This window comes from Plectropomus leopardus, chromosome 11 (genome assembly GCF_026936395.1).
Source record: "Plectropomus leopardus strain MGB_pleo_1.0 chromosome 11, ASM2693639v1, whole genome shotgun sequence".
Taxonomy (NCBI): Eukaryota; Metazoa; Chordata; class Actinopteri; order Perciformes; family Serranidae; genus Plectropomus; species Plectropomus leopardus.
In genome coordinates, this window is record NC_142186.1 from 23,236,939 (window position 1) to 23,257,478 (window position 20,540).

Consider the following 20,540-nt stretch of genomic DNA (forward strand, 5'->3'; position numbering starts at 1 on the left):
ATTTTCATCACTTTACCTTGCATCACACAGCCTTTCCTTTGGCACTACATTTCTCATCTGCCGTCGGTCAGTTGTTTTGGCCAGAAAGTGCTGACCATCAGCTACTATATTTATTACACTGACTACACATAAGTATCCCATAACAGCCCCAATCCAAAATCCCAAACAATCCCTTTAAAGGTTCAGTGTGTAGGATTTGGGAGCCTCGTCGCAGAAATGCTGCATAATGTTCTATGTTACTACTGTTTTTATTAGTTTATAATGTTCAAAATAAGAATTTACTTTTAAAAAGTAGCAAGTCAGCCTTCCTGTGTGCCACTGATTTAGTATCTATAAGAAATTTTTGTGTTTCATTACCTCCGAATGAGCATTCGATATCTACATAAAGAGCAGATCCACTCCATGGATGCATAAAGAGAACTGCATACAGCGTTGAAGGCAGGGCCCCACTCATTTCAATGACAGTTTATCAGTAGCGCATGAAGCCAAAAAGGCTTGATTTCACTGACATGAAATTGCCCAGATCTTTTGTAGGGCCCACAGAGCAAGCAAACTAGAAACTTACGGTGGTCGAGCGACTAGATTCTGGTTTAGCTCTCCACTAACTTGAATGGGGATAAAATTATTTAATCGAGCAATTCTTCTGGAGTTTTGAATTTTTATCGGACAGAACATATCTAATTCTAATAATGACACAAGTAATTTTGTGCGGGTTGTGGGGGTAAAAATAAAAATGCATCCACTGATTCACAGATATCTCTTTTACAATGCAAGTCTATGAGAACAAAGTCATTTTGAGCCCCATGGCATCACCCGACTGACCAAAACGTTGTGATTCAACATTAGGCCTCTATGTTAAACTTGCCTCAAAGCCCAGTGCAGTTCCTGCCAGCGTGGTCTTCTCCACAGAGACTGCCATCTTGTTCTACATTAGCCCAGAACAGATAAACCAAACAGTGGCTCTAGATAGGGCCACTCATGTTTTGGCATTTCACATCGGCCAACATAGTTCCTCTGCACACTTGACACATGGGAAAAGTTTCAATCTGCAACCTCACCACTAGATGCCACTAAATCCAACACACTAGACCTATAAATGTAATGGCAATCCATGCAATATTTGAAAAATTTCACTCCTGTAACTAAGAACAAATGTCAACTTCATGGTGGCATCAGAAAAAAAGTCAGGGGATCACCAAAGTCACTGGGACTCCTCCTCTTAGGGACAATGTATGTCTCCACATAATTTCATGGCGTTCCAACCAACAGTATTTGGTATTTTAATTTACACTTTACAAGAGACCAACTTTATAGCAGAAATTCTAGTGAAATTCCAACACAATCCATTTAACAACACAACTGCTCTTGCTGATACTGAAGATGACGATTCTTTTACACCCTAACTGTTGAAGTTGCTGAACTTTGACCTTTGCTTTGAACGCATAAAACATCCTGTCTGTTGGTAAGCTGTCTACCTGTCCTACATGTTACTCAGGTCCTCTACACTGCTTTCATTCTTAGTAAATGTTAAATTCTGAGTTCACACCTCTCTGTCTTCCTCCCTCCAATCTCTCTTTCTTTCCTCGCTCTCTCCCTCCCTCTCTCTCTCTCTCTGCTTGCCCGCCCAAGCAGCAGAGCAAAGAAAACAAACCTGTTCGGCAGGCTGCAACCAGGAAACCAATCAAAGGGTGCACCAAGAAGAGAGAAAGAAAGAGAGAGAGAGAGAGAGGGTGACATCAAGAAAGAGGGGAAAAAAAGAAAAAGCAGTTACGTTTCAGCCAATGACAGAGGACATGTTTCCACTGTGCTGCGAGTAGATATCTCATGTTGACCCTGACGATGTGCTCTGCTGTGGAGATATACCCATAAATATTGGTAAGTGTGTTTAAACGGGAATAAGAAAGGCTGAATATGTTTGGTAGAAGAGAGTGAGGATGGGAAAAGTTCAAAGTGTTTCAAAGGTTAAGTGTCAGTTTAAAGCTTTTGTTTTAACTCTTTCTCACGCTCGGCCTCTTGCGTCGTTCTGTAAGTAAGTGTTGTGTGTTGTGGAAATTGTCAAAACAAAAAAGTTATGTGTAACAGATGTTCTATTTTTGTATTTTCCTAAAGATCTGACTGAGGAGTGAGAGGCTACAAACGGACCAGAGTGGCTGTTTTGGGAGGAAATGCTTTGATTGCATTTTTAGAGATGGCGTGATTGAACGTGCTTGTTGGATAATGTGATGCTTTTGGATTATTATTGTTATATGGATCAAGAGCGGATGCTGTCTGAGGAGGCTGAGATGTCTGCTTTTCCAACGGAGCTGGGAACTCACAAAGTTCATCGTAAGGACAATAAATTCCAGCTGAAACACTCAAAATCTCTAGCCAGTATGAACAGCTGCTCCTACTTTTGCTCGTAAGCATTCACATATTCAACCGAAAGCTTTTGCATCTCGTTAAAGCCACTATAATTTACTGTCACGCCCCCACACGTGCAGGCAGACTGATATTTAAGGCCGATTTTCCTTCACATCACTTTACAGCAGCGTAATGATGGCGGAAGCAGGTTCAGGGGCCTCCCTGAGCCCAAAATTGAGCTCCCGGCCCCTTACCAGTGGAGACTGGCGGCTGGTGGACAAGGCCCTTAAAAGACTGGATAAGCTCCACCAGCTGTGCACCAACCCCCGGCTGGGCCTGAGGAACAGCCCGCCATACCTTCCAGAGCTGGTATCTGAGACAACAACAATGCTAGCGCACGTTTGGGAGCCCTACAGGAGCCCCAGGGTCGCAGGCGGCCAGATGCCACGAGGAGATGAGGCCAAGTACCTGAGGGTCCATGTCAGAAACCTGCTGGATAAGACGGACAGGGCTGTGCTGCTGTTCAAGGAGGGACGGGAGAAGATATTTGAGGAGACATCCAGCTACAGGTAAGACGGCCTTTGGCTAACATGCATCCTTACACAAGAAAAGAACAATTTTATTTATTAAAAGGTTTATATAAATCCTTTAATCAAATTCTTTATTCACTCATTCATGATTGCGTCCTTTGTCCTCTGTCTGTTTTGACATAACTCGGAATACGTAATTGATCATTTTACGTTATATGTTCCTTGATTTGGAGTATCGACAACGTTTTAATTAACTTGAGATACATTAATCAGCAAACATTTTTCGATAATCTCTTTAATTGTTTCCATCTTTTATCAACTGAAAATGCCAAAATGTTCTGCTTCCAGTGTCTTAATTTGAGAATCATTGTAAATTTAATATCTTAAGATTTTGGACTGTCGGGTAGTTAAAAAAATATATCCAAAGACATCACCTTGGAGTTTTTGCAATTTTTGAACGCTTCATAGACTACATGATTAATTGATTTTTCTGATGGATGATCTACTGATTAATCAATTATGAAAATAAATTTTAGTTTCAATCCAAAAACTCATATTTTCCATTTTTAAAGAAATATTTCACGCAAGTAAAACAAATAAAAACCCTTTTTTTGTAATTTTCCTGAAACACTATCCAAATATTTTTGTTTTATTTGTGCTTTTTTTGTGATATCTGTCTCCGGTTTCTGCGATTACGGCACTAAATCACGATAATTAAAGAAATATACAACATGTCCTTTGAGAAACAATGTCTCTGTATCTCTGGATAATAACTCTTTAAATTATGAAGTAACTTTTTCTGGAATTACATATTTCATTTGAATCTTTAAAATTTGGGGCGGCTAAAGTGGGTCACCAACTAATCGTAATATCAGCAGATCAATCCCCGACGAAAACTAGAAAGGTGCTATACAAGTGCAGGTCCATTTACCATAAATTAAATTTCATTCAAACAAACAAAATGTTAAAAACCTTAAGACAAAATATAATCCAAAATATATGCATAGCTAGATATTGCCTGAGGTAACCAATCAAATAGCCCATCCGTTAATACGATTAGGCATTTATTGTGGTTGCCGTTTTCTCTTCAACTCAACCGGATCATGTTCCTCAAACCAAAAATATGATCTTTTCCCAGATGAATTCCTCTCTGTAAACTGAGCATGGGGGTCAGAAAGAGGCCCCACATCCATCAAATCTTTATCCGGTACCATGGGACCAGGGCTTGGACTCTTTACTCAGCTCAAGCTCTTAAAAACAGTAAAAGAATCCAAAAATAGTCTTCTATATTAGCATGACTAAAAGAGTCATACTTGAGAACTATGATAGAGGCTGTGACCCACTTTCAACGCTAAATGAAATGAAATGAAATAACTATGTTACACTATCTATATGCGTTGCAGTTTAACAAAATAACTTCTCCGGTTCCCACGAGTCAAATATAGACTTTATTGTGTGCCAAGGGGGAAAAAATGACCACGTTTTTGTAAGTTTGCTGTTTGGCTAAAGTGGATAATTTGGAACAGCTTAAAAAGACTGACTTTTTTATTTTGGAGTTTGGGCTGCGTCTGCTGCTCCTGTTGGGACTACTAATGACGAAGGTGGAAAGAGGGCCAAACCTGCGTCTTTGTGATGCTAATGTGGAGGAAACTTGGCAAAAGCAGTGACAACCCCAGTATGTGAGCAGCTTGGGAGAGAGACTGTCTGGCCTTGAACAGATTTTTTTTTCTGTGTGTGTCCATACAGTTGCATCCACAGGGTACACACACACACACACACACACACACACACACACACACACACACACACACACACAGATATCCCCTGTATTTTCTAACCTGCATGTGGCCTGAATTCAGGACTGAACAAGCATCAACTACTCTGCTGTATTTAGAGCTGGTGATAAAGAGAAAAACAAATATCAAAATATATCTGACCAAACACCTCTATATCGATAATAGTATTGTAGGGTTAACTAATGGTGCTTTGACAAAATATTTAAACAATAAGATAAAAAAAAAAAAAAACAATAACGTGGATATAATGACCAAGTGGGTAAAGGCAATTAATAGAACAGCTGTTTGATAACTTCAGCAAATCACATCATTTTACTATAATGCATCCTTTGAAACAAGAAAAAGACAATTATTACAATATCAAAAATCTAAGACAACATTTAGTCTAATATCATAATATTTAATTATATATATACAACATTATATAATGTTGAAATATCGCCCAGCCCTACTCGTGAGCAGCATTTTTCACAATCTTAAGAAACAAAATGCTAATTGCAGCCCATTATCACAATATTTGTGAGAATAACTTCTGGTACAGATTAAACATTAAGATAAAGCAAATGTCTGCAAAATCCCACACAAATTAATCAAACTAATCAAAACAATAATTTGTTCACTATTATGCATTAAATATCATCAGACTCTATGTGCGTAAAACAAAAACATAAATAACAAACACCAGTGGAGCTTGACAAAGCCAACTCTATCCGAAAGCGTAAACTCCATTTTCTGAGGAAGATCATGTGATATAACCAAAAGCACAGGAACAACTACAAAACTGACTGAACGACTAATTGATTTAGATTTTAATCATAAATTGACTGTAAACATTAATTTAAAAAATCATTTTCTGTAATGCAGCCTTTAAAACGAGGAAAAGACAACAATTACATTACGATGTCGAAAATCAACATATATATATATATATATATATATATATATATATATATATATATATATATTTATATATATATTGCCCAGCACAATCTGTAAATTCATCCCGATACATATAGGAGAGACGAGACTTGCGGCACGTTTATAAGTAAGGCTTTTACTGGACAGAGACTAAAGGTTCAACAACCAGCATGTCAAGAGGACATCGTTTTTATTGAAAGGCACGTATTTATATTTATATTTTATGTAACTTATTGATTCTATTCAATCACATTCCAAAAGCAAATATTGTTGCTTTTTATTCTACTACTACTATATATCTGACAGGTATAGTTACTTTTATTTTGCATACAAAATTAACTTGATTTATTATTGAAAATTAAAGGCTACGCAGACCCACACTGGTGTTTTCAATTATGTGGCTGATTAGACATATTCAGGCTGCAAATCTATGCTGGGCGTTACATGAAGACAACATACTTACTTATAAGACGGATAAAGTCGTAATTTTTACTGCAGTACATTTGTCTCGCGTCTTTATTTATTTTTTCATACCTCATCTGTCCAGTGAATGTAACTAAGCTAAATAAACTCTTTAAATACCCCCTTGGAAAATGCATCATCCCAAAGCTTGTTTTTCTGACAACATGAAAAGTTTACTTTTTCCTCAACTTTTCCGTGATTCGCACAGGACTGCGACACTACAAGCATACATTGATCTTATAGATTACGATGCATTGCTGAAGAATAAACTATCAACAATATATAAAGGTGATAGAATGAGTACAACTTAAAACATCTTCAACAGTAAAATGCAACAATATTAACCCTAAAACATCACATACTATAGTAAAACATTTAACATTTTGCTGCACAATGAGTAGTATAACTTTCATTACATTTTGCTTACATACGGTTTTGAATATAGTACTTTTACTTGTAGTGGAGAATTTGTACTATTACATAAGGATGTGAATACTTTATCTAGTATTTATCAAATCTAATCAAATCACAACAACTTGATTATATCATGTTTTGTTTTACGAAATATATTCACAAATGTATTTAAAAACAAAATTTAGTTTTTTTGTTTTGTTAGTGCATAACAATAAAACAGTGCAAAGCACTGAAGAAGATAAATTCAACATTGTATATGTGACATTATTTATCATTGCCAATGTTAGATATATTAATATCTGAAAAAATATTCTTTTGCTATTATTTGTAATTCCAGCCTTGTTGAGTCAGTTGAGGCACCGCTGAGCTCCAATGTGCACATTGATCTGTTTCCGCTCTACTGTACACAATACGCTCATTATAAGCAAATTATATGCAGTCTTTATCGGAAATTTTATTTCAGCATAATCTGAAAATCTGATAAGGCCACATTTAAAGTTTTACTGCATCATCTTGCACACACAAGATAGCAGATGTTCGCCTCACCACAGCCAGGTCTGCATGGGCACTCATGCAGCAAATTCACTTAGTGTTATGTGTAATGTGACTTAGATTTCATGCCAGATTGTGTAAATATCCTCTTTTATGTTTTTCTTAAATGTCCTGCTATAATATCCAATTATTCTGCATACTCAGTCATACTCAGGCCAGTAATCCGAAGGTACTCAGTCGCTTTAAAATGAACTTGACAGTTGGATGTTTCAATAATAGTCTCACTTTAGTGAGTGAAATTGCAATCATGTGAGTCTGAAAAGAGAACTGAGATCAGACTGATGTTGGAGGCGACAGAAAGTGGAAGGTTTTAGAGGCTTGAAGGTAATTGTTTTTGACTTGGTTTTGACCTCTTCTGACTGGAATTTAAGAAAAACATGCAAATGTGCAAAATCTGCTTAACATACAACTAGAACTGCGAGCATAAACAACAAAAGAAACACACACATTTCTAAGTCAATAACAAAATAAATTAGTTTATGTAAGCTTATGCTTTTAACACTGACAAATATTTGATCATCTCTTAATATCTTTTTGTACTCAAGTGTTCTGGGTGTGTTTTTTATGTTAATTTAAATTTAAATTCTTAATTTGCAATAATTTTAACATTTTTCCAAAAGAAACTGACAATATACCTCAGTGGATTTTAAGATGCGGGATTATAAGGGTCATTCACAGGGAGCTTTAGGTTTTGAGTTTTGAAAAGCAAAGCAAAAATGATCATACTTTCCATACTGTGTCTGAAAATGTACAGCAAGGGGCTTTTACGGTTGTACGAAAGTGGTACACAGCTGTCTATAGTTATGTTAAAAACATACTGAAAAGTCAGGTGGTGTAGGAAAGCCACAAATTTCGCATTGAGCTCCTCCAAGTTGATGAGCACTCAAATCTCTAACACTGACACAAACACAGTTTATGACAATCATCCAAACCAGGGATTACCGTAATACAATGCACTGTCCAGTTTTACTACTGAATACTTTATCTCAGCCATCGTCTACAAACTTAACAGCTACACATAGTGTGTTTGCCGCAAATGTGTCCGCCACCAGTGTTTTTCATCAGATTTTCATACGCAATGTCAGCCAGAGCGGGAGATGTGGCTTACACATTTCCTCCCACGTAACTCTCCTCTCTTGAGCACCATAGAGGTTTTCCTTTCCCCATTGAGGTGGAAATTCTTTGACCACCACCCACACAAACAAATCTGCAGAAAATTCCAGGGGTGCATCAAAAATGTACTGCAATAGAGGAGATGTCTTAAAATGAAGATGATAACTTTTTAATAAGATTTGATACATATGATAGAAACGGCATTCGTGTTACAATAGTGGAGTCATTATTGTGGAGTGTGTATTTTTTTAAATAAAAATCCAAATTTTAGAAAGGAAAACTACAATAAATCAAAGCATATTTCAGTATTTTGACATATTTTTGAATGAATAATGTAACATATAGTAGTGTAAGTTTGATGCAATCAAGTTTTAAAAAAATTAAGCTCTCCTTCACTCAAATATGTATTTTATTGTTACTTCACTTGAATGTTTGATCTGTGCTGAGCAGAACTGACTCTTCAGTGAAGCCGCAAACATCTTGTATAATAGCTAGTTGAACTGTTTTGTTAAAAAAAAACAAAAAACCTGAGACATAAATTAAAGCAATTCACCTCAGACTGTTTTATATTTATTACATAAAATATGTCCAAAAAGGACCCTTAAAGACAGTTCAAAGACAACATGATGCATTTTAACTTTTACACCACACAACTGTTGTCAAAGTAAGGTCTTCTCCTGGCGTTACAGCAGATAAAATTGATTTTGGACGTAGCATTTTGGTAATTTTAATCTATTTTGGGTGTGAAATTACCTGTCCCACCACTTTGCATGTTGACAAAGAAACTTGTAAATTGTGTGTTTCTTTTTTAAATAAACTCTGAGTTGAAAAATGTGCCAAAACAATTGACAAAAAACAAATCAAATGTATGAAATAACCTCAGAAGAGATAGAGAGTACAGTAACTGGTAAAAACTGACCTGAAGTGACACACTGGCCACTGGAACATTTTGTGGTATTTACAGACGAGCATGCTGCAGAGAGCATCCTGTTTGCTAGCTGGACCTGTTGTATGAGTTTGCATGCATGTGTGTATCTATGGAAAGTATCAGCATGCTTCTTTCAACTGAAATGAAGCAGTAGAGTGTCAAAAGTACAACAGTTAGAGCCACAAGTATGGCTCGCCCAAAAAACAAGTGGCTGAGGAATTATATTTTTGATTATTTGTTTCTATCTCTGCACAATCTGCTCAGAGCCAACTCCCAGTGTTTACCTCTGTTGTCTTTGCTGAAAATTCTTGTCTGGTTTAACATCCGCGACTTCACACCTACACAGCAGGGTGGAGTCTTAAGTCTAAGCATGTGATACTTTATGTATGACCTTAATATTTTTTTAAATAGACACAAGTAGATAATTAGAGATAAACATGATATAAGATCAATAGAGACTGCATATTTTTCTGCAGATATACTTTAAATGTCCCAGATCTTTGAGATGTTTTATTGACCTACAAGATGGGCTTATATATTTGTTTAATGGAGCAGAATTTTTCAACACCACTGGACCAGAAAACATTTACATGTCTGAGAAAAGTATTTCTATGCGTATCTATTTCTGCATCTGAAAACTTGCTGTGTTCTTATTTCTCAGGAGGAACTTGACCAAACTGTCCTTGCTGTTCAGTCATATGCTGTGGGAGCTGAAGGCCATGTTTCCAGGGGGTGGTTTCCAGGGTGACACCTACAGGGTGACTAAGACAGAGGCTGAGGAGTTTTGGATGCATTCATTTGGAAACAGGTGAGTGTGGGGAACTTTCATAACAAAGAGACTATTTTGGGCTCTTTTGTTGTTGTTGGTGCCATTTAGGTGTGTCAACATTCACTACATGTTAATAATATGTTCTGACAGGTGCATAGTGCAGTGGAATAGTTTTAAAGAGAAGCTGCGGAGCGTGCATGCCTTTGAGGAAGGGATGGAGTCCATGGCTCTGAAGTCAACTATAGATCTCACCTGTAATGATCACATCTCTGTGTTTGAGTTTGACATCTTCACTAGACTGTTTCAGGTAAGGTGAAAAACTCTTGTTAAAGGTACAAAAAAAAGATTACTTAAAGGTTCAATGTGTTATTTAGTGCCATCTAGCGTTGACAACTGCAGACTGGAAGCAGCTGAAACTTCTCCCATTTTTCCTTTAGTGTTCATTGTTTAGGAGGTTTTTACTAGTAGCCAAATTACAAAAAGACCAGGTGATTAAAAATAATAAGTAAAAGCACTGAATAAAGCAGTTTAACATTACAAAATATTTTCGACATATTTTCAGCTTGTCTAGGCGGGGCTGCTAACTATGTTAGCCAATGCGAAAACACAAAAACATGAACGGCTCTATCTAGAGCCGGTGCTTGGATTGTCAGTTCTGGGCCACTGTAGAAACATGGCAGTGCAACATGGACGAAGACCCGCTTCCTAAATAGATAGAAACAGCTTTTTCTAAAGTAACGAAATACACTGATTCTTACTTTCTTGTGATAATACACTAAAGAAAACATTAAGTACTTATTATATTATATTCCATATCTGTCAGTCTGTCCCACATTCTACACACTGGACCTTTAATGGAATAGTCTGACATTTTTGTAAATACATTTAGACACTTGCCTCGACTTAGATAATTATACATTTAAACATAGCCAGGCTAGCTGTTTCCAGTCTTTATGCTAAGCTAAGTGGCTTTATATTTAGAAAAAATAATTAGAGTGATATCTTCTCATCTACAATAAATCTTGGCAAAACAGCTCATGAGCATATAGAAAAAATGTTGAACTGTCCCTTTAATGATGAACTCTCATCTCCTCCTCTCCTCTCCTCTCCTCTTCTCTCCTCTCCTCCTCTCCTCCTCTCCTCCTCTCCTCCTCTCCTCTCCTCTCCTCAGCCCTGGAGGTCACTCATAAGGAACTGGAACCAGCTGGCTGTGACTCATCCAGGCTACATGGCCTTCCTCACCTATGACCAGGTTATAGCTCGTCTGGAGCACTACCTGCACAGACCTGGCAGGTGAGGATGAGCACAGCGACAAACTCTTACTAAGAAGCAAAGTTAATTAATGTCACACATATCTCCAAATTTACAACAGCACTGTAACGCAGGTTGTTGCAACTGATCTAAACTAAATTAGGTCCTTGAAGCAAGATAGAACCACAACACTTCAATTTTAAGTACCTATCTATTAATTACAAATAGAAGAATTCATTACTTTTTTAATCTGCTTTGACGTTACATGTATTTATTTTCTTTGAGTTGTGGGCCTCTTTTTTTTAAAGCACATCAAACTCAAGGTTTCAAGCTTTCTATCTGGTATTCAAGAAGTGTTGTCGTTATTATGGTTAGTACAGCTCCATGAAATACTGTATGTAGACACAAACCAGGCATGGTCCAAAGTGCAGCAGTGGAAGAGATACTATAGAAATACTACAATGTAAAAATACTCTTTTATGGGGCACCAGGTGGCTCAGTGGAAAGAGCAGCGCCCCATATACAGAGGTTATATCCATGCTACATTGGCCGTGGGTTCGATTCTGGCCTTGGCCCTTAGCTGCATGTCGCCCCCTCTCTCTCTCCCCCTTTCACTCTCAAACGCTGTCCTATCCATTAAAGGCATAAAAGCCCCCAAAATAATCTTTAAAAAAATACTGTTTTAAAAGTCCTGCATTAAAAATCGTACTGAAGTGAAAGTACAAACGTACTAGCTGTCTGTCACCCTAGTTTGGCGGTGTGTCCCGCGGCTGAATTGGCGTTGGGAAACAGAATCAAGGAAAACAAACGACTAAACTCACAAATAAATACATAAAAGTTGCACAAAAATACAGCACTTGTTAATGTACCTTGTTATATTCTACCACTGGTTAGACACGTGTACTCTGTGGCATCAGTATTAAAGCTCTTCTGGAAATGTGAGTGATTTTATCATAATGAATGGCACAAAAGCAGAAGAAAAGAACTTGCAGCCAGAGAAACACTAACACCCCAAAACAAAAAAATGTTGAAGTGACGTATCTGTGAACTCTAATCTCTACATGTAAACAAGTGTGTATTACAAGGATTTTTTTCTCTTCCAGCTACATCTTTCGTCTGAGCTGCACCAGAATGGGCCAGTGGGCTATTGGCCATGTGACCAATGAAGGCAGCATCGTCCAGACCATCCCCCAGAATACACCTCTCTACCAGGCGCTCATTCAGGGCTTCAAGGAAGGCTGGTTAGGACAAACACACACAGCTCTCTGGGTTATTTTTTCTCTTATTTGTGTCTTTTCTCCTACGTGCTGTGTGTTTGTGTACCTGCAGCTACCTGTATCCAGATGGCCGCGATGTGAACCCTGACCTGATGAGCTTGTGTGAACCGGCCCATAGGGGCAAAGTCAAAGTTACAGAAGTAAGTGGATGCAGTTCATACCATTTTATCAATTAATCAAACTGCCAACAACATCCAGAGGCGTTACCGAGACAAAACATAAATCATCTCCAGTTGTTCTTTTATCATTTCCTGTCTACCCATCAACACCAACACCGCTAATGTAACAACCAACAGGAGCAGTACGAGCTTTACTGTGACATCGGCAGCACCTTCCAGCTGTGTAAGATCTGTGCAGAGCGGGATAAGGACACTCGTATCCAGCCCTGTGGCCACCTCCTGTGCCAGCCCTGCCTCACAGGCTGGCAGGTATGAACCCTCATCCACGTGCACATTGTAGGCTTCTGTACAGTACAGTTTCAAAACACATGCTAATCTGCAGTCACCCAATACTGACATGATAAACTGAGGCGGGTTGTTACCGTGATGGTTTTGCTTGGTCAGCAGCGTGAAACAGTCTGAGTTGACTTAACAATTCATTTTTGTAATCCCACCTAAATCAGGGCTTGGTTTGTATTGTAACAGTGCTGGTTTTTTGGATGTGGTTTGGGGTTGATGTCAAAAATATGCTTGTGTTTAACAAAGCGTGCAAGCTATATTTACATGTGTTTCTACATAAGAAAACCCTCACAAATCAATGCCATGACTAGTTTATTCCTTTTAAACTAATAATCTGAAATTTCTCACTATCGCCACAATGTTTTATTGAATTGTCGAATTGCTAAAAAAGAAATTCTTCTCAATTCATTAAAAAAACTCGCAAAACAACAGCCTTACCCTTTAAAACAAAACTATGAAGAAAAGCTGATTCTATAACGTGACTTCCATCGGGCCTTATCCATTGGCACTTTTGACTGCACTCAGTCAAAGTGCTGATTCGTGTCTCCTTTGTCAGTTTCGACATGCACAAACCCCTCATGACTGACCAGAGAGAAAGGTGTTTTTAAAGTCTGTGTTCAGCTCGAAGTGCTTTTGTAGCTTCTTGATGAATCTCTGTGGTTTGGAGTTTCATTTCTCCATCCCTGTTTTTACTTTAGATATCTGCTTTATTTTACGGTTTCATGTTCGCTTTCAGCTGCACAAGAGTCAAGTTACTGCTGAAGAAATCACAACATTTCCTTATTTTACTGCTCCACAATAACAGCTTTTGCATTATAAACTACTAATGGGGGAGTTCATTGTGAAGAAACTATAGGAAATTCCATGTTCATCACTGAATTAGTGGGGGTTTAATAATGGCTTTTCTTCAATGAAAACAAGTCTGCGGACTACACAGGGAGGAAAGAAAAAGCAAAAACAGCCACAGCGAGATGTGAGATAAAAAGCTGCAGACAGCAGACTCTTACTGCACCTCTGTAAACAGCTCAAGTCCAACAGGTAAACTTATTTCACATGCCGTGCTGAGTGATGGAAAAACACTTGTGGAAATATAAGTAGGGAGTTTAGCCATGGATCAGCCCGCTGCTTTGTAACGTCATTACTCAAGACAAGCCGTCATCAGCTAAAGACACACCTTCAAGGGGATGGCCCTGTTGTAATGGAGATGCAAATCCCTGCTGCACTTGCTGAACCAAACCAAACCATGCCAAGCTAGCACAAGTCTTGAAAAGGGGTACATGTCATCTGTAGTGGCTGTTTTAACACGCCCTCGTTCCTAGGCCACTTTGTCTGAAAGGTATCTCAGTTGTGCCTTGTGTTCCAGATTCTTTTCTGAAGACCTGAAGTCCTCACATGAGGCAGGGAAAAACTTTTTTTGAGAATACAAAAAAACAGCTGGCAAAGCCCCTCAAAAATTACATCTCATCTGGTGCACTACCAACTCAGCGTCCTCTTCCTCTGTGATCTCACAATACTGCATGTTATTACACACTATAAGACTGCATAACACGGACTAAAACTTATTACAATCCAAACCTACACAGACTTCACGTCATCTTCCAGCACGTCATGTCAATCTGCTTTTGTCAGGTCCACCAAACCGCCTTACGACTGTATTCTTATACAGAAATAATAGTAAATATAAACATCACCTTAGTGTAGCTCACTACTACGCACTACTGAAAATATACAGAAACTGTTGTGTAAACTTAAATAATATCAGATCCTTTATATGTCATATAAACACAGAATATTTTACCATGCATAAATGCGTGCTTTAGTGGCTCTCACATCGTGCATGATTTTCAATAGCTGAATCTTCCTATTCAAAGTTAATATGAAACTACGACAGTGCCTTTAAAAGGATAACAGAACATGTTTATATCCCACTTCAGTTTTTACAGTGAAGTCACATTGCATCAGCCAGCCTTGTTGACACAACACCTGTGCCTCTGAATTAAGTCACACTACAAAAGCAAATGTGTCAACACTCTTAAACCAATTCTCGCATGAGCAAATAGTTTGATAATTCACTGGAAAGAAAAGCACAAAGCTCGGTTCAATGGTTCAAAAAGAAAAAGGGTGTGAAATGAACCAGTTCTATCAATGACAGATGCAGTCAGCACATAAACAAATAATCGTCAAACTGACAGGGACTTTTAGCCAGAACAAATCTACAAATGTCAGAAATAAATATACAGAATACCTTTCAATCAAATCAATAACATTACATAGATAGCACACAAATCCCAAAAGTCTGCCTGTACATAAATATATGGCCATCATGTAGACAACGTGTCATGTGTGCATTATTCTTTTGCAACGGGACTCCCCCGACTTTCTACTTCCTCTTTTGATCACATACTGACACTGAAGACACCCAGTCAGAATCAACGCTGCTGCTGGCAAATTAACAGCTTCATACTCAACTTCTATTTCTCTCAGATAGACAGCCAGTAGCTTCCCATCTGTTTTAGAGGTATTTAACTTTTTGCAAAGGTTCACAGCATCATGTCCTGACATTTGGCTGATGACTTCCTGAGTGAGGACAGGCTCACATCCTCCTCAAACGGTATTGGTCACATTTACTCTGAGTAAAAGTGTGTACAAGAGAGAATAAAGGGGAGAGAAAGAAAGAGAGAGAGACAGGAAAAGAAAATTAGATATGCATCGTGGACGTCAGACCACAATGGAAAAATTGTAACTCAGTCTAGATTGTGGTAAACCAAACTTCCTCATCAACAGTAAGTTTACAATACAACACAATGAGCAGAGCCAAGTAGCTGCACACATTTGCAGCTGAATGTGTAAAGTTATCAAGAGAATATTAAACTTGTCTCAAATGACTTTGAAAGCAGTAAAGGCAAGTAGGAGTTTGAAATAGGCCAAATAATAATTACAGGTGTATCAGTCAGAAAATGGGCAGACTGCATCTGCAAAGACGATCACTCGTCACATGAATCAACAAAAAATGCACCATTGTCCTAAACCCTAGAGAGACACTGAAAATAAAATGTTACAACGATAAATCTTCATCTGCTTTACGTTCGTTCAAAACCACAACCTACAGAGTCTGTTGAACCGGGTATTTTCCACTTCCTTTATTTCATCTGTAATCTCTGAAGACAAGTCTAACATGTTCCACTTCATACACATCAAAAAATAATGTGTTACTATTGCTTTCTACAGTCATATAGTGTTTCCATTACTCTGCCCATGACCACGCGATGATAACTATCTAGCAGAAGTCAGCTGGCCACACCTGCCCATACTGTCGCTGTGACATCAGAGGGACGGAGTCCATCCTCGTCGAGCCCTACCTGCCAGGCAGCGGTCAGTGGGAGGAGGAGAGTGAGGACGACACAGAGGAGGCGGACCATGAGGACATTGAACTGATGGTAAAGGAAATGGCTGCACTGAGAAAGGTATGTGAATACACTTCTTACATGTCCATCACTTTGATCCAGACTGACATAACTCAACACCTGTAGTATAGTTTGGTGGAGATATTCTTGGTCGTCATTGACTTGCCTGACTTTTAAGTTAAGATAAACTTTATTGTCCCTGGAGGGAAATTTGTTAAAAAAAAACACACGCCCATGACCTCACAGGCCGACACAAGTGTATTTGCTACTTGCACATCGTGGGTGCTGGTTGTGAAAATGATAAATGTGTCAATCTGAAACTAGTAATGGCAACTGGGCTGCACTTTGCACCAGTGTGTGCAAGATAGGGCCCTTAGACCTCTTTCCACGTATTTGTCTCCGGCTGCAACTCATTCAGTCTTTAAGTATTCTTATACAGTAGGAGTGTATTTGTTGCAACATGGATCCTCATCCCTCCTCCGGGTTTCTTGCCACGTTAAAGTAATGCTCTCCAAGGATGAAGAAATACTTGCTGTTTTTTAATTTCCTCACTGGTTGCCTAATTTTCTCTCAACAGTTATCGACTTTGGATTACCAGGTTCCCACCTCCCGCTCACTCAGTGTTCCACCTCTGCCCCCAAAGCACAGCACAATCCCGCACTGTTCACCGCCCTCCAGCCAATCGCAGACATCCGAACCCAAGACACTGGACACACACTTCCATTCCCGTTCAGTGAGTTCCCACAGACACTCTGAAGCTATATGCATATTGTTGCTGTATTACTTTTTGGCAGTTTGGTTAGTGATGTGTTACATTTCTCCATTCCTCACAGACGCATTCTGATGAACGGTAATTCATGCACATCACTGCAAAGGCTCTTTTCCTGTGGTGTGAACATTTTTATCAGCCGGGGGTGGAAGCAAAAAATTACATTGACCTCGTTACTGTGACAAAGTCTTTTTGCTTGTACTTGTACTTTTTGGAGCGTTTTTAACATGTGCTTTTAACTTGATTTTTTTCTCAAGTATTGTACTTACCCACATCGCCGGTGGTAGCTGATGGCTGCGTAATCTTTACAACGTGTCTCCTCTCTTCAGCAGGCCCACAGTGGCAACGACGCACATAGAAGACACAAAAAACAAACAAATGTGAAAAGGTGAGACATTGCTTAAAGCAGAGCAGTGAAGAGGAAATATTCTTTTGTTGTCTGCATGTACATCAGAGGAGTCTAAATTTGAGCATGCTGCTCACGCTTTATAGAGTGACTTCTTTCTTCTGAGATTATTTATAGTGTCAGTTTCTATAAGGGAACTAAGAGAAGATGTTTCCACCAAGTTATTGTAACCTTTAACAAGTGTTCAAAATAATGCAGGTAATATTAGATGGCTTTATATACCCAGAACAACTGTGCAAAGACTCAGCATGTCATATAGATCAAATTATACTGTTTGTTTTGTGGCTGTCATGTCTTTGTTGTTTTAATTTTGTGTCATACATGTTTCTATGCAGACATTGAACAGTAGGCTGTGTCAAAATTTACATTATTGTTAACAGCTCTTGTAGTTAGATACACATAGACTAGCTGTAATTCCTAAGTCCTAACTCTGTTTCTTTATTGTTATTTAGGTGATTGCTGATATGCAATATCCTTATTTGTTTTGGATCATCTCTGTATTGTTTATTGTTGGCTTTTGTTGATGCTGTTGCTAGCCACATACTGGGACAACATCTTTACATTTATTAAGTGTCAGGGGGAAGAGTCACTAAAGATTGACCTATTTTTTTATTTTATGTTATGTTTTAAGCAGCACTGAATTCCGCACAGAAGCAAAACGTTCATCTTCCTCATCGAAGGATGTCGCCAGTAAGTTGTGGCATTTTAAGCTTGTATCTTGAACTGTTTACATACGATGTTGAAACTGAATACAAGTGAAATTACTCTACACTATGCAGACGATATTATCCTAAAACAAAATTTGTGTTGTAATGTTGTAAACTAGTGGTTCCCAATCTGCCGCGTCTCCCTTAAAGGCCCAAACATACCAGGGTGACATTAAAGAACTTGTGGCGCCAAAGGCCGACTGTTGCATTGTTTCATGTCGCTTGTGTCTCGCCAAACAGTTGAACTTGAACATATCACAAAGACTACAGCCAATGGCCAACTAGCATGTTTACGCCTGCATGAGAACACATAATAAATAATACCAGCAGAAGGCAGTCATCTGTAATCCTCATTCAAAAAGGGAAAGTGGGAGACCGACAGGAAGAATTCAAGACGCTAGTTAGCTGGTTAGCACACTAACAACAAAACCTGATGTTAAAAAAACAAAGCATATTTACCTTGCGCTACCGAATAGGAATGGAATTGGTTTCTGCCAAAGAGCTCAGTCATTTATTTGCTTTGCTCACTCCCATTTCTCTCCTCATGCACTAAACTGAACTGCCAATCAAAGTGTTTCATTCACTGACGGGCGCCAATGCCGTTTCAATATGCTGAATCGGCTTAAAAACAACTGACAAGGGCCAACTAGTGCCAATGTTTGGGACACACCACAAAACTACAGCGTCAGACTTTGACCCACAGCCGACTCTCAGCTTGGTGTGTCAGGGCCGACAAAAATTGTCAAGCCAGATACACAGATTGATACCAAACTGGAACACAAGTAACAAAAGGAGGTCATAAAGCCATTATTTTAGATTAAAAGTTATTAAGACAATACACTGCATGTTTCTTTTGGCTTTCTCTCTTGGTTCTATTATGCAAATGAAAAATGTGAGCTCAACTTTGAGGTTTTTCTATTAAAATACACATCTTTCATGCTGTTGAGCACTTTTTTTTTAACTTCTCTTTACAAAGTCTGTTTGGACTGTCTTGTACTTAACATGTTGTTATGCTTTCTGTATGAATCCTGTTAGACTTTGTAGCATCTTGTTATTTTATTGTCCCCTACATGAATCATATTCATAAGCCCTTTTTCAGACAGTTTGATATTTCATTGCAGAAAAGCACAAGTGGAACTATTTACAATAATCCTGGTTCGATTACAGCAGTAATTGCAATGCAGTGCAGTAACGTCAAGCGTGTAGACTTTCAGGTCAACTGTTAGCAGAAATTGTATGTAATATTAATGACTATTTTTCATTAGTTTATAATCACCTGAAAATAAGAATTGTGTTTTTGTTGCCTTAGAATATATACTCATATACATATGAGTGGATGCTCTTATTTGGAGTCTGCCATGTTGTTTCTACAGAAGCCTGCAGTGGCCACAGTAGTTCCTTATACGTGCTTTAATGATGTTACCAAAGATACATTTGTTTAACAGGCTAAAATGTTTGTTATAAAAAAGGTCTTTTCAACTTAAGTTTCACTCCCAGTATTGTACGCTTGGTTCATACACTCTCAGGCTTGCTCTCCAGTTTAAGAACCACTTGTGTAAGGATTCGGTCTTAAGTCTGCTCAAATCTAGTTAAATTACTATTTAAAACTGTAGCAGTAAGCCATAATCTAATAGAAGTCTAATGCTAGAATTCATTTATTTGTCTGAAATGGTGGTACATCTCATTATACAATCATGACTATTTCAAAGTAGTGTCTTTTGCTTAGATCTTCTGGATATTTACTCTTCTCATGTACATGACCTCTCTCTGTGTGTAGGTGGAGTAGCATGGCTCTGACCCTCCAGGCAAGTCAAAAAGAGACGCAAACATAAAAAGAGGGTGGAGCTGAGAAAACTCACAGAGGACAAATGTGACCTGGGGGAGATGTCGACCTGACAGAGAAGCAACCTCTGCAAAATAAAGACTCTTTTAATAAAGTGAGAAATACGTGGCAAATAAAACATCTTCATTTTCAGAAATAAGCCTGCATCGAATGTAAAAATAATTTTTGGTGTCATGATTAACTGTAAGTGATTGTGTGTCAGCTGCACCGCCGAAGTTGTGATAAGTGGGTGGGATTGACAAGAAAATTGCTTACTGAGGCCTCCTACTGTTCAATAATCACAGTGCCATTATCTCCACAGTGGGTTCAGCACTGATTCTTAATAATTTAAGTGATAAGTGAGGCTCCATGAGATTCATTAATGAAAGGCTTGGTGTACAATTGAAGGGGGATATTACTCATCTAATACATGAAACAATAGAAATATGCTACCTCGTCATGTAACCCCTGACATTTTTCTTATAAATAAGTTATGTGAGTAAATAAAGGCCTCTGTATAACTCAATTTTATTAAAATCAAACCTGTAACTGACATACTTGTGCTTATTGTGCAGTGTGTGTTTTTTTTTAATTTATCCCATTGTAGACATGAATAGAGAAATG

General features: G+C 38.3%; 1 protein-coding gene across 7 annotated transcripts; it reads left to right on the forward strand.

The window, feature by feature from the left end:
• The first annotated feature begins 1,672 nt into the window (after positions 1-1,672).
• Positions 1,673-20,469, forward strand: cblc (Cbl proto-oncogene C). 7 transcript variants are annotated; one of them, XR_015777922.1, is made up of 14 exons: positions 1,673-1,875; positions 2,110-2,398; positions 2,526-2,909; positions 9,715-9,861; positions 9,973-10,129; positions 10,994-11,115; positions 12,177-12,314; positions 12,403-12,490; positions 12,647-12,778; positions 16,090-16,272; positions 16,790-16,945; positions 17,046-17,369; positions 18,022-18,077; positions 19,872-20,469. XR_015777922.1 is itself a non-coding variant. In XM_042489654.2 (14 exons), the coding sequence occupies exons 2-14, from the start codon at positions 2,223-2,225 to the stop codon at positions 19,889-19,891; spliced, it is 1,818 nt and encodes a 605-aa protein (XP_042345588.2). In that variant the 5' UTR covers positions 1,673-1,875; positions 2,110-2,222; the 3' UTR covers positions 19,892-20,469. The 7 variants fall into 7 exon arrangements, 5 of the variants coding, with proteins under 5 accessions (XP_042345588.2, XP_042345585.2, XP_042345589.2 ...); XM_042489654.2 differs by having other exon boundaries at positions 17,314-17,369; positions 18,019-18,077; XM_042489651.2 differs by having other exon boundaries at positions 1,674-1,875; positions 17,311-17,369; positions 18,019-18,077.
• The last annotated feature ends 71 nt before the right edge of the window (positions 20,470-20,540 follow it).

What these genes read in the sequence shown, in the direction of transcription:
- cblc (XM_042489651.2), top strand. Translation starts at nt 2,223, where the DNA reads ATGCTTTTGGATTATTATTGTTATATGGATCAAGAGCGGATGCTGTCT. An exon ending in AGCTGCTCCTACTTTTGCTC is followed by an intron (nt 2,399 to 2,525) that starts GTAAGCATTCAC and finishes ATCACTTTACAG; the next exon opens with CAGCGTAATGATGGCGGAAG. An exon ending in ATGCATTCATTTGGAAACAG is followed by an intron (nt 9,862 to 9,972) that starts GTGAGTGTGGGG and finishes ATGTTCTGACAG; the next exon opens with GTGCATAGTGCAGTGGAATA.